The 13,907-nt window shown below is 39.6% G+C and overlaps 1 protein-coding gene across 3 annotated transcripts in view; it reads right to left on the minus strand.

The window, feature by feature from the left end:
• SETDB2 (SET domain bifurcated histone lysine methyltransferase 2) overlaps nt 1-13,907 on the minus strand; it is an 89,255-nt gene that overhangs the window by 9,184 nt on the left and 66,164 nt on the right. For all 3 annotated transcript variants that reach the window (XM_042966783.1, XM_042966737.1, XM_015544562.2), the window contains 3 exons: nt 12,444-12,565; nt 7,637-7,744; nt 1,625-1,758 (listed from right to left, as the gene is read on the minus strand). In XM_042966783.1, the coding sequence (XP_042822717.1) occupies nt 1,625-1,758; nt 7,637-7,744; nt 12,444-12,565 (364 nt within the window). The remainder of the gene's footprint in view (nt 1-1,624; nt 1,759-7,636; nt 7,745-12,443; nt 12,566-13,907) is intronic.

Consider the following 13,907-nt stretch of genomic DNA (forward strand, 5'->3'; position numbering starts at 1 on the left):
ATTGCAGCCCATGAGTTTCACAAATCAAATATAAAAAGAAGATGGTACAAAAACATTTATATATTCCTTTCTAGTCTCAAACAATAAAATACCTATGGACCTTGCTCAAAATCAGATTTGAGAGAGCATGAGTAGGGGGCAGAGAGGAGAGAGAGAGAATCCCAAGCAGGCTCCATACTGTCAGCACCAAGCCCAACTCGGGCCTTGATCTCACAAACTGTGATATCATGACCTCAGCCAAAATCAAGAGTTGGAGGCTTAACTGAGCTACCCAGGCACGCCTTTAACAAATTTCTTGTAATGGTAGGCTTGCCCCTATTGTTTTAGAATATATGGCCCCTAAGCCTTAAGAGGGTACTGTGGTGAGGAGCAAGCCCTATGAAGCCCTAAAGCCCAGCTCGAATACTCATCAGCTGTGTGAGCTGGACAAATTACTAAGTCTCGCAGGGATTCAGTGTCTTTGAAAGCTGGGGTAATATCTACCTCACTGGGCTGTTAGGCAGATTAAAAGAGTTAGCATTTGTAAAGTACTTGTAAGTATTTATGGCACAAAGTAAATGATTATTAGATAAAATAATACAAAATGATAAAACTGGAGATATGTGCCCAAAGAGGAAAAAAATCTAGCCTATAAATGCAATTTTAAAATATAACTTAGCTCACAAAAATCATATTAAAAACATAGTGCTCTCATTCAGAATATTAGGAATAAAAATATATACTCCACTGAAATTTAAAATATTCTCAGAATGTATGCACAGGCCCTAAGGAAGTGAGAAGTGTCTGTCTGGCTCTTCAAGCCATCATTTTCTTTTTTATTCCATTCCATAACTTTAAAAAAAGTGAAAACTTCTTCTAGATATTTTCTTAACTTTATATGTCATGTTTTAGACTGCATCTACATACCAAAAAAGGGTAATCCATTGAATCAGTTCAGTTAACAACTGGCTTACCAATTCCATCTGACTAAATTGTCTTATATAACTGAACTGCCATCTTGCATCAGAAGGAAGATCAAGTTTCTTCATTGATAAAACAAATACAATTCTATTGGACTTGAAACATGCCATACTGGGTCCAAATTACCATTAAAGAATCACTGAAGGAAGAGAAGCAAGATTTAACAGCCAAAGACAATTCAAATAGAATTAATTTTTTCAAGGACTCAATGACTGATTGCTGTATTTGCTGCATAGTTTATCATTTTTAAAAGCTGTTTATATGTAAGATGGCGGTGAGAGTGGTGGGAAAAAAGCATTCAGCAGACAAGATGGATAAACCATGGACTTGTGGCCAACAAGTAAGGCTCCTGTTAGGAGAGGAGGGCAATAGTCAACCGGTCCTGTGGCCACCCATTAGGTCACTCATGCCACTATGGCAACCAGCACTTTTTACCAGGAAGGAAAGGATGTAGGAAGAATAAAATCAAAACCGACCCTGCTTATTTTCTTTCTATTAGATTTAGGGAAGGTATCGTGAAGTCAGGTTCCCAACTGAGCATCCCCCAAACCATGTTCTTACTTGGAAACCATTTGCATGAAATTATCTTTGAAAATCTGTTTGTCTTAATCTAACCACTCCTTATTCCATTCCCCCAAATGTAGTTTTAAAATTGATTAAATACTTATAAATTCCTCGAGATCTATCGGTTTGTAGAACTGCGTGGGCATTCTTGGCACAGAAAAAGTGGTAACTCTTGAGACAGGCTTTTATATCACATCCCACGGTGGCTCCTCTTTTATTACAGAATGCGCACGTCTATAAAAGAACAGATTTTACTCAGTAAGCACCGTTTTTCATAATCTTTTTTAAAATTTAAAGTTAAAGGTGTCATTAAATCTTATTTTTAAAGTCAGCAGCCCTAATGTCCTCATCCACAAATGTTAGGTATTTACAGCTGGCTGCTCATTTTGAAATTTCAGCAACACCTCTGCTAGGTAAAGTGTTTGGTTTGTACTGGCCTGTAATAATTTGACTAAAAGCAGAAAACCCTTTGTATTTCCACCCCCCCAAAAAAAATTTTTTTTAAGTTTACTCATTTATTTTGGAGATACAGAGTGAGCGGGAGAGGGGCAGCAAGAGGGGAGACAGAGAATCCCATGTAGGCTCTACCAGTATAGAGCCTGATGTGTGGCTCCAATTCATGAACTGTGAGACCATGAGCTGAAATCAAGAGTCGAATGCTTAACTGACTGAGCCACCCAGGTGCCCCCAAGGACTTTAAGAGAGATTTCTAAAAATAAATTTGTCCTGTTCTGGGCAAGGGGTCCTGTTAAGGACACTGGGGCCTATGACGAGGGTGGCTCCTGGCAGTGCCCCCGAGGACTGTGTAAGCCACCGGTCTCCCCTCTCTTAGACCCAGGTCCTTCCCTGGGCATAACACTGCCTATCTTACAGAGTTTCTACTGAGGACAATGTGACATAAAGTAAGTGAAACATCTCTGGAGTCTATGTAGTAGGGCCGAAAATTTTAAATTAAAAAACAAAACAAAGCCCTGAGTGGTAAATTTTTTTCTAAGTTCAATTTATTTGATCTCTTGCTTTTATATATTAGCCAACTGATCTTGAATTTTATATATGAAGGTGATGCAGAGATGGCTAGGAGGACAGTCTGTGGCCAAGGAAATCTAACTGGTTTAGGGGAGTCCAAGGCATGCCCAAAGCTTATCACGCTCTGTTCTGAATGAAAGGGAAGCACAATGAAACCACCTTGCAAAACAGGAGATAGCTCACACATCCCAAAGTCAGCACAAGCAACCATACGAACAAAATTCAAATATGGGTAAGAAGTTAGATTATGCTAAAGGTGGGATTTCAAATCAGAGCACAAAAGGATGATCATTTAATTTGGAGGGCTATCTGGCATTATATGTAGAAAAAAAACAAAGTTACGTCCTTACCTCACAATATATTACCAAATAAATTACACATGGATTAAGGCTCTAACTATAAAAAAAATTTTTTAATTAATAAAAAATGTATGGTATTAAGGTCAAGAAGGCTCAGCAAGGAAGGAAACTCAGAAGCTACAGAGAAAAAGACTGACAGATCGGACTACACAAAAAATTTAAACTTCCATTTGTATGGTGACAGCTACCATTAGAAAAAAAATGAAAGAAAATGTATGAAAACAGAAACAGACTCATAAATACAAAGAAAAAACTGGTGGGTGAATAGGTGAAGGAGATTAAGAGGTATAAACTTCCAGTTATTAAAAAAAATCAGGGGATATAATGTAGAACATAGAGAATATAGTCAATAATACTGGAATATGGTGATCAATGGTAATTAGGCTTCTTATGATCATTTCATAATGTATATAAATGTCAAATCACTATGTTCTACACCTAAAACCAATATTGTATGTCAACTATACCAATAAAAAAAAGAAAAAAATGTTTTGCTGCTTATTTGATAAAGGGTTGAGACTCTGGGGGCACCTGGATGGCTTAGGTGGTTACGCATCTGACTTCAGCTCAGATCATGATCTCATGGTTCATGGGTTTGAGCCCCACCTCGGTCTGTCTGCTGTCAGCACAGAGCGGGCTTCAGATCCTTGGACTCCCTCTCTCTCTGCATGTCCCACATTTGCACTGTCTCTCACTCAAAAATAAACATTTTTAAAAAAGGGCTAAGACTCTGATAAACCCACAGAAAAATGACAATGGGCAAATCACAGAAGAAATACAAATAGTTAATAAAATTTCATTCACATAACGACTGCTGAGTAAATGGGACGTGGCCAGCACTGTTCTAAGGTAGAGGGAAACAGTAGTGGACAAGATATCTGCCCTTGTAAAGTTAACATTCTAGTGGAGAGAGACTATGATCACATAAAGCAAACCTAAAAACAGTGATACATGCTTTGTATAAATTAAAATAAGGTGAAGCGACACAGTTGCTGGGTCCCTAATTCAGGGTGGAGGTCAGCAAAGGCCTCTCTGAGGAGGTGATATAGAAGTTCAGATTTGAATAATAGTAAGAGGTCCTAGCAGGCAAAAAAGCAAGGAGAAGGCTATTGTAGGCAGAAGGCCTTATGTTCTGGTGCAAGAATGTGTTTCCCACCCACTGGCAAGCTCACCAGAAGGACAACAGGGATGGGCTAATGTTGCTGGAGCAGAGATTTGAGAGTCAAAGATCCAAGGGGTGAGCAAGGGGTTGGGTCATGTATGGGATGCAAACCAGAGTAAGGAGTTAGGGTTTTGTCTTCATGCAATGGGAACATGAAGTGATCAGTATTTTAAAGACACTGTTGTGGCTTGTGTGGAGGATGGGCTGGGGCAGGGATGCACAGGAGACAGTGCAGAAAAAGCATCAGTGATGTTTAGGGAGATCTGGGACTTCACTGTGGTAGGTTAGTGACAGAAAGAAGGGGAGGATGCAGGGTCTGCGGGTGGCACTGACGGGCTCCACACTGGGCTGGGAGGTTGATGAGAAGATGATGATGGATGAATGGTGGGCTGTTCACTGAGGTGAGGACCCAAAGGGTGTGGATGCAGTGTGTGTATGTTTGGAGGGGCTGGAATTGTGTCCTTTGGCCGGTTTAATATGAGATGCTATTAAATATTCACATAGGTATGTCAGGTTGGTGGTCAGGGCTAGAGGCACAGAGGCCCTGGCATAAGTACGGTTCTGAAGCCATGGGGACTGGAGGAGGTCACACAGGAAAGACGTTCAGATGGAGGAAGGAGCCCGGGAAACCCTCGGGGACTGCACACTTTAGAGGTTGAGCAGAGAGGGCAAAACAGCCATGGTGCCTGGGCAGCAGCAGCCAGAAAGGTAAGAGAAGTAGCAGCACAGCATGTGCAGGAAGTCAAAGGAAGAAAGGGCTTCAAGGTGCAGGGGCGTGGGCAACTGTGTAATGAATACTGCTCAAAGGTCAGCTAAGGACAGAAAAGTGACATTGTAATTGGCCAGGTTTTTTTGTGTACAAAGGAGGGTTTAAGATGACATGATCAGTTGATCAGACATACATATGCTGAAGGAAATAAGCTAGTACAAGCTGGGATACTGATGTGAATGGGGTAAAGGGAAATGCAAGAGATAGTCCTTAAGGAGGGGCAGGTGATGACTCCAAAGTCTAAGTGGAGGGTTGGCTTTGACAAGAGGGAGGTCCCAGAGTCTGGGGACAGAGGTGGATGGGCAGTGGTTTGGATAGGAGTTCCCGGCTAATGGCTTCCATTGCTAGGTAAAAATCAGACAAAAATATGTACACCACCAAGATGAACTCTAATGTAAACTATGGACTTTGGGTGTTTTGATGATGTGCTAATGTAGGTTCATCGGTTGTAACAATGCACCACTCTGGGTGGGGGATGTTGATAAAAAGGAGGCTGTGTGTGTGTGTGTGTGTGTGTGGAGCAGTGGGAGGTTTATGGGAAGTCTTTGTACTTTTCCCTCAAGTGTTCTGTGAACCTAAAACTGCTCTAAAAGCAAAAAAGTCTATCAAAAAGAAAAATGAAGTCTAGTCATCAACTTGGGGATGGGCAGTTGGGGTGGGGAGAGGTTCTAAAAAGAAAGGAAATGAAACAATAAATGTAGAGGGTGGAGGGTGAAGTGTTGAGATTCCTTTTGAGATTTGTGGCCGTGAATCTAAGATCAGTCAACACATTTGTGGGTTTTTGTCCGGTTGTTCAAGTGCTCAAGTGCCAGTCTCTTCAGCACAAGCAGACAACAGACAGATGCATTTCACCAGGGGTGGGGGTTTTGATGGTGGGTAAGGAAATGGTGTGTGAGGGTGGTGAGGAGAGGGAGTCCAGAGTGTTCGCAGGAGAGTGCTGGCAGTGCTGGACTGTGGGACTGGGAAGAACTGCTGGGGCTGGGTGGGGGTGGGGCGGGTGGGAGGTGCCTGAGGAGAACTAAAGTTCAACCTCACCAGTGAGGGGAAACGCAAGGTACCACTTCCTGTCAGGTGCAAAAATTAAGCAGATTCGTGATGCTCATTTTGTCAAGGGCTGGGAAAAGTGCTGTTTCATCCACAGAAGTATAAAATGGTACAGCCTTTCTGGGGGACGGTTTGTTAGCACGTTTCAAAATTATCAGAGGGAATTCTCTTTGACTCAGCCATTTCACTTCTAGGAATGTGCTCTACAGCAACGCTCAAACAAGTACACAGGATATGTGTACAAAGATGTTTACTGCAGCTTTAGTTGTCAAAGTGAGAAGCCAGGGTCGACTCATTATCTACGACAAGGGATGGTTTCCTGCATTCTGGTGTATCTTACAGAATCCCATAAAGTCAGGAGAGAGGATGCCACACACAGTCATGTACTTTTAGTTTTGTAAACATGCCATCCTCCTTCCCCATCTTCCTTACCCTCACTCCTCCCCAGCCAGGAAGGCTTCCTGGTGCTCACCTGTGCTAAGGTTCTTGCTTGCTTGAGTGACCTGTGCTGATCCTTCTCAAAGCACATCAGGCTGTGCAGAAACTGCCTTCATATATGTGTCAGCCTTGCAAGGACTACATAAATATTTGTTCCAGATCACAAACCTTACTGTAGTGGTGGGCATTAGGTGCTCACACCTGCTGTACTGCTTGCTAAGCCGTGAAGGGCTTTCCATAGAGGAAGTCTGCTGTAACAGAACCAGGAGGGTAACTACTCCTCACTCTACCTTCCCAGGGGGAGCTGACCCGAGATCCAAGGGGATAGATACTAATTAGTTATGGTCACCTCCAGCAACTGGTGCAGGAGTATGGGTGTGGCTTAATTAAATTTTCAGAATGGTCTTACTCCATACTTGGGGATGAACTTTTTCTTTCACCAGATGGGAACAAGAAAGCCTGACCCTTCGGTTGTTGCCTATGGCCTACCCTATGACCACAGAAGGACCAACTGATGTGGACAGGATGACAGAAAGGATGATGGGGTCTTGATGACACCATTAAGCCACTAAATAAACCAACTCTGAAGCCAGCATTCCCTCTGGCTAAGTGAGAAAATAAGCATCCTTTTTTAAAGCCAGTTTGAGTTGGGTTCCTTCTACTTACAGCCCAAAGCATTCTAACTCCTATATACTTTGCTGATGAAGCATGTTGTAGTTTATTTTAAAATATTAAATGATCAGTAAAATCTAGGTTTCTAATACAGACCCTACATCTTTTTTTTTTTTTTCAACGTTTTTAATTTATTTTTGGGACAGAGAGAGACAGAGCATGAACAGGGGAGGGGCAGAGAGAGAGGGAGACACAGAATCGGAAACAGGCTCCAGGCTCCGAGCCATCAGCCCAGAGCCTGACGTGGGGCTCGAACTCACGGACCGCGAGATCATGACCTGGCTGAAGTCGGACGCTTAACCGACTGCGCCACCCAGGCGCCCCTACATCTTTTTTTTAATATATGAAATTTATTGTCAAATTGGTTTCCATACAACACCCAGTGCTCATCCCAAAAGATGCCCTCTTCAATACCCATCACCTACCCTACCCTCCCTCCCACCCCCTATCAACCCTCAGTTTGTTCTCAGTTTTTAGGAGTCTCTTATGCTTTGGCTCTCTCCCACTCTAAAGACCCTACATCTTTCAGCTCTACAAGATGTGTCTCTATCCCTGGTTTACCAATCAAGTAGACTTTCTTTTGGAAACATCCCCTTTAATATCTGTTCGTTTTGTCTGAGTAATAAAGTCATTTGTACTTACCAACCTCCTTCCTCTATGGATTTCTTTCTTTACTGACTCCACATCAAAACTTCTGTCGTCATTACTTGGATCATGGTCCTCACATTCCACAAGTGCTGAAGAATACAGCTGCAGATTGGGAAAAGAAAAAATTCAGAATATGCTCAAAGTACCGTTGAGAGCCACAAGTCATAAAATGGTATCGAAAGTACTCACTGGGGGTAGAAGATGGATTGGGGGTATAACAACGACCATCTTTTGGGGTGTATAAGCAGATCACAAGCCACCCTGCTTTTCTTTGGAAGGATCCCCAGGCATGTTTTATACTGCATAACCCTGACCCCAATGTTTAAATGGACCTGGTTAGGGCCCTGACCTGAAGCTGGGCCAACTGGATTCCCTACCCTGAGAAAGTGGAATAGACTCTAAGGCACACGATGGAGAGTAAGCCAGTCTGCAAAGAGGAAAACAAAAATGAGGGCTAGAGAGGACATCATGGGTTCCTGATGGCTTTCTAGCTACTGTTTCTTAGACATGCTTTTGTGTCTGCCTTCAGGAGCCATGAAATGCCCCTGAAGTCTGATTAAAGAGTCACTTTTATATGGAATATTACTGGGCAATCAAAAAAGAATGATATCTTGACATTTGCAACAACATGGATGGAACTAGCGTGTATATTATGCAGTGAAGTAAGTCAGAGAAAGACAAATATCATATGATTTCACTTATATGTGGAATTTAAGAAACAAAACAGATAAACATAGGGGAAGGGAAGCAAAAATAAGATAAAAACAGAGAGGAGACAAACCATAAAAGACTCTTGAGTACAGAGAACAAACTGAGGATTGCTGGAGGGGTGTTGGGTAGGGGAGGGGCTATATGGGTGATGGGCATTAAGGAGGACACTTGTGATGAGCACTGGGTGTTATATATAAATGTTGAATGACTAAATTCTATTCCTGAAATCATTATTACATTATATGTTAACTAACTTGGATTTAAACTTTTAAAAAAAATTTGAAGGGCAACTTTTATGCTTAGGTTGGCTCAAGTTTCTGTGTGTTACCTGAAAACAAAAGAATCTAACCTATCTCTCAATTGAAGATCAACATTACACAATGCAATCACAAAGCAATCTATAGATTCGATGCCTTCTCTATCAAAATACCAATAGCATTCTTCACAGAACTACAACAAATAATACTAACATTTGTATGGAACCAAAAAAGACCCCAATAGCCAAAGCAGTCTTGAGAAAGGAGAAGGAAGTAGCACAATCTCAGACTTAAAGACACATATAATAATCAGTATGGTACCAGCACAAAAACAGACATATAGATCAACGGAACAGAAATAAACCAGGAGACCACAGAAATAAACCCATGATTATATGGCCAACTAATCTTCAACAAAGGAGATAAGAATATACAATGGGGAAAAGACAGTCTCTTCAATAAATGGTGTTGGGAAAACATGGCAGCTACATGGAGAAGGATAAAGCTGGACCACTTTCTTATACCATATGCAAAAATGAACTCAAAATGGATTAAAGACCTAAATGTGAGACTTGAAACGATAAAACTTCTAGAAGAAAACATAGGGAGTAATCTCTTAGACATCAGCCATAGTAACATGATATGTCTTCTTTCTAGATATGTCTTCTTAGGCAAGGGAAACAAAAGCAAAAATAAACTATTGGGACTACTCCAAAATAAAATGCTTTTGCACAGCACAGGAAACTGCCAACAAAATGAAAAGGCAACCTACTGAATGGGAGAAGATATTTGCAAATGACATATCTGATAAAGGATTAATATCCCAAACAGATAAAGAATTCATATAACTCAACACCAAAAAAACAAATAATCTGATAAAAAATGGGCAGAAGACCTATAGAGACATTTTTCCAAAGAAGACATACTGATGGCCAACAGACACATGAAAAGATGCTCAACATCACTCATCATCAGGGAAAAATAAATCAAAACCACAATGAGATATCACTTCACACCTGTCAGAATGGCTAGTATCAAAAAGACAAGAAATAACAAGTGATGGCAAGAATGTGGGAACAAAGGAATGCACATGCACTGTTGGGAATCTAAATTGCAGAGCTACTATGGAAAACAGTATGAAGGTTCCTGAAACAACTGAAAACAGAAATACCATATGATCCAGTAATACAACTACTGGGTATTTATCCAAAGACAATGAAAACACTGATTCAAAAAGATATACTCACCCCATGTTTACTGCAGCATTATTTATAAGAGCCAATACATGGAAGCAACCATAAGCAGATGAATGTATAAAGAAGGTGGTGTGTTTGTGTGTGTGTGTGTGTGTGTGTAATGGAATATTACTTAGCCATAAAAAAGAATGAGATCTTGCCATTTTCAACAACATGGATGGACCTGGAGAGCATTATGCTAAGTGAAATATCAGACAGAGACAGACAAGTACTATATGATTTCAATGATATGTGGAAACTAAATAACAAATGAACAAACAAAAAATCAGAAAAAGACCCATAAAGAGAGAATAAACTGGTGGCTGCCAGAGAGGAAGGTGGAGAGGGCACAGGCAAAATGGGTGACGAGGAATGGGAGGTCTAGTCTTCCAGTCATGGAATGAGTAAATCCCAGGGATGAAAGGCACAGACTAGGGAATATATGTAGCTAATAGTATTGTAACAGATGGTAGCTACAGTTGTGGTGAGCACAACATAATGTAGAGTAGTAGAATTACTCAATATGTTTACACCTGAAACACGTAACACTGTGTGTCAACTACAATTTTTTTTATACTTCAATTTAATGAAAAAAAGCATTAGGAAAAGGTAATGAAACAAAAAACAAACAACAACAAAACCAAAGCCAGGAAAAAGATTAATCCAAAGTTCTAGATCTCTACATAAAAAAAAAAAATGTTTGAATATTTCTGAAATTCATAAAAAATGACCTGAATAGTTGGAGATACTCTGTTGATGGATAGAAACACTCATATAATTTTTCCCAAATTCAATGGAATTCCAGTTAAAATTCCAAAAGGAATTTGTGTGAAACTCATAAACTGACCCCAAAATTCAAAGCACTAAAAAAGAGCCATGGCTTATCATAAAATTATAGTAATTAAGACAATGTTGTACCAGCTGAGGGATAGGCAAAGTGACCAATGGAACAGACAAAAGAGCCAGAAACAGATATGTACACATATATTATATCGTTAGCACACTGGATAAAAGTGGGGGTTCTAGAAGTAGATAGCCCGGGTAAGAATCCTGGCTCAGTCACTTACAGCTGCATGACCTTGGGCAAGTGACTTAAACTCTCTGTGCCTCAGATGTCTCATCTTTAGTTTGGGCATAATAACGATACCTACCTCTTGGGGTTGTTGTAAGGATTAATAGTTTAATACAGGTTAAGCTTCCAGAATATTACCTTATACCTGGTGAACACTGAATAATAAGAGTTATCATTATTATCACTAAAATCAATGACAAAAGAACAGATTAGTCAAATAATGCTGGGAAAAGGGGTTAATCATATGACAAAAGAGGAGATCCCTACTTTACACAGTAGTCCAAATAAATTCCAGTTGGATTAAGAAACTAAATGAAAAAAGACAAAATTTAAAATTGGGGGAGGGGGGAATCTTAGTAAAGAAAAGAATTTCTTAGTGAAGAACTCCTACAAATTATAAAGGAAAACAATGATATATTTAATAAGGATACATTATAAGGCTCTGAAAGGAAACACCATAAATTAAAAGCTAACATATATAATAATGCATTAGCATCTATTTATATACATATAAAAATACACTTAAACAAAATCAATATCCCAAAGACAAAATGTGGTCCAGCAACACAAGTCACAGAAGTGACAAAAAGATCTGTGCATAAGCATAGCCAAATCTAGAAACTGCAAATGAAAACAAGAGACCATTTCACACCCATTAGAGAGGAAAAAATTAAAATTTCATAATATCATGTATGGCAAGGAAGACGAGAAATGAATTTGGTGTCATCCTTTTGGAAAGCAATTTGGTGCATGTAGTGAGGTGCAAAATGCACCCTCTGTGTCCACCATTTCTGGTTTTTGCTCTGTGCCCTACATCAGAGAAATTCTCCCGTGATTTAGGGGACTTATACAAGGATGTTCATGACAGCTGGTTAGTTATATGAAAAAAAGTGGAAAAACCTAAATGCTCATTCACATGAGAATAGTTTAATAGTGGCAGTCACAAAAGAATTCTCTAACATTTAAAATTAAAGACTTAAGAGTGAAATTTCTCACATGGATAAATCTCAATAGTTCACAGAAGCTGGCTGAAATTCTACAAAGTCCAAGAACATGTAAAACCTCATCATACCTTGTTATAAGCACTTAAATATACATGGTGAAAACCAAATCTGTGATGGCAATTATATCTCAAGAGGGATGGTGGGAGGGGAAGAGAGAGAATTAGTCCTTAACTATGTTTTATTTCTTAAAAAAAAAAAAAAATCCAAGCTAAAACAAAAATACAGTATGATTTTTCAAATCTGGGTGAAATGTCTATGGGTATCTATTATATTTGAAATATCTCATTAAAATATCTTCAGAGAAGCTTATCATAATTGTGTTCGATCAGTTATAAATACAGCTAAAATGTAATCATAAGGTGGTAAGATCTGAAACAGTTTAAAAAGTTAGGAAATTTGCTTCCCAAATCCCCACTTAAAAGCCCAAACCATGGCCAACTCATCATTCTTTGTCTCCAAAGTACATTATCTATATTGGTACGTCCTTCCCTAAAAGGACTCATGTGTTTTCAAGTAACTTACCAAACAATTTTCATGAGCAGCTATAGTCTCTTTTTTTGCAATGTATAGGACACTATACTCGGAGTCTTTGGGGCAGAGTGCACATGTCCTTTTTTCCATCTTTTCTGCAACCTGAAAGACACCTATAAGTAACATCCTTGATGAGAAATGGAAAGGTAGAATTTCTTGGTCTCCATAACTCTTCCACCAGTCTTAAAAGTAGAAGGCAGGGCACTTGTTTTTATGAGAGGTCCTCAACTACTAGAGAGAGAAAAAAAATCGGGACCCAAGTGGAAAAGCAAGTTATTTTGTATTTTTTTGAACGGCTTAATGAATGGAGGGACAACAGTTAATGTTCATTTAAAATGTCTAAACACGTGGAAAACTTTGTTCAAGAAACAACCAGAGGGTGCCTGGATGGCTCAGTCAGAAGACCATGCAATTCTTGATCCCAGGGTTGTTTGAAACTCAGGTTGGGTGCAGAGATTACTTAAACAAACAAACAAACTTAAAAAAAAAAAAAAAAAAAGGAAAGAAACACAACTAGGAATTTATTTTTTTTTAATTTTTTTTTTAATGTTTATTTATTTTTGAGACAGAGAGAGACAGAGCATGAACGGGGGAGGGTCAGAGAGAGAGGGAGACACAGAATCCGAAACAGGCTCCAGGCTCTGAGCCATCAGCCCAGAGCCCGACGCGGGGCTCGAACTCATGAACCGTGAGATCGTGACCTGAGCTGAAGTCGGACGCTTAACCGACTGAGCCACCCAGGCGCCCCACAACTAGGAATTTAAATACAAAGCTCTCAAAACACTGCCTTGCCAATACTAAGCTCTCAATAATTATTACTATTATCATTACAAATCAACAAGAACACAATGATATATTCAAGAAACAGTGCTCTGCTCAACTGCCTGTAAACAAAATGTCAGACTATACTCAAAAATAAATTTTGAGTGAATTAAAGATGTAAATGAGCAATGTGCTATAATTTAAATGCACTTAAATCTAGCATTATAATAACTTAGGAGAGAAAGCTACATAAAGGTAGAAAATTGATTTTTTTTTTTTTAAAGAAAGGAATGGAAGAAAGGAGAGGAACTAAGAGAAGGAGAGCTAGGAAGAAAAGGGAAGAATAAACAGAGAGAGAAAGAAGCCATCTGTTCTCAAAACCCCACTGGCATGTCACTGAGAGGTAACCTTCCCATTTGTTTGCTATTCATTTGGCCACAAGCATCCATTTAACAATTTTTTTTTTTTTTTTTTGCCCTTTCCAATGCTCATCCTCTTTTTGATTTGGTTTTCTGTATTAGAACACACTTGTGTTTTTAATCTTTCAACTTTTAGTTTTGAAACAAGGACTTACTTTACCATTTAATGATGACAGTTTTAAATTTAGATGAGGTTGAGGCGCCCGGGTGGTTCAGTCAGTTAAGCCTCCAACTTCAGCTCAGGTCATGATCTTGCGGTTTGTGAGTTCAAGCC

Source organism: Panthera tigris, chromosome A1, assembly GCF_018350195.1.
Source record: "Panthera tigris isolate Pti1 chromosome A1, P.tigris_Pti1_mat1.1, whole genome shotgun sequence".
Lineage (NCBI taxonomy): Eukaryota > Metazoa > Chordata > Mammalia > Carnivora > Felidae > Panthera > Panthera tigris.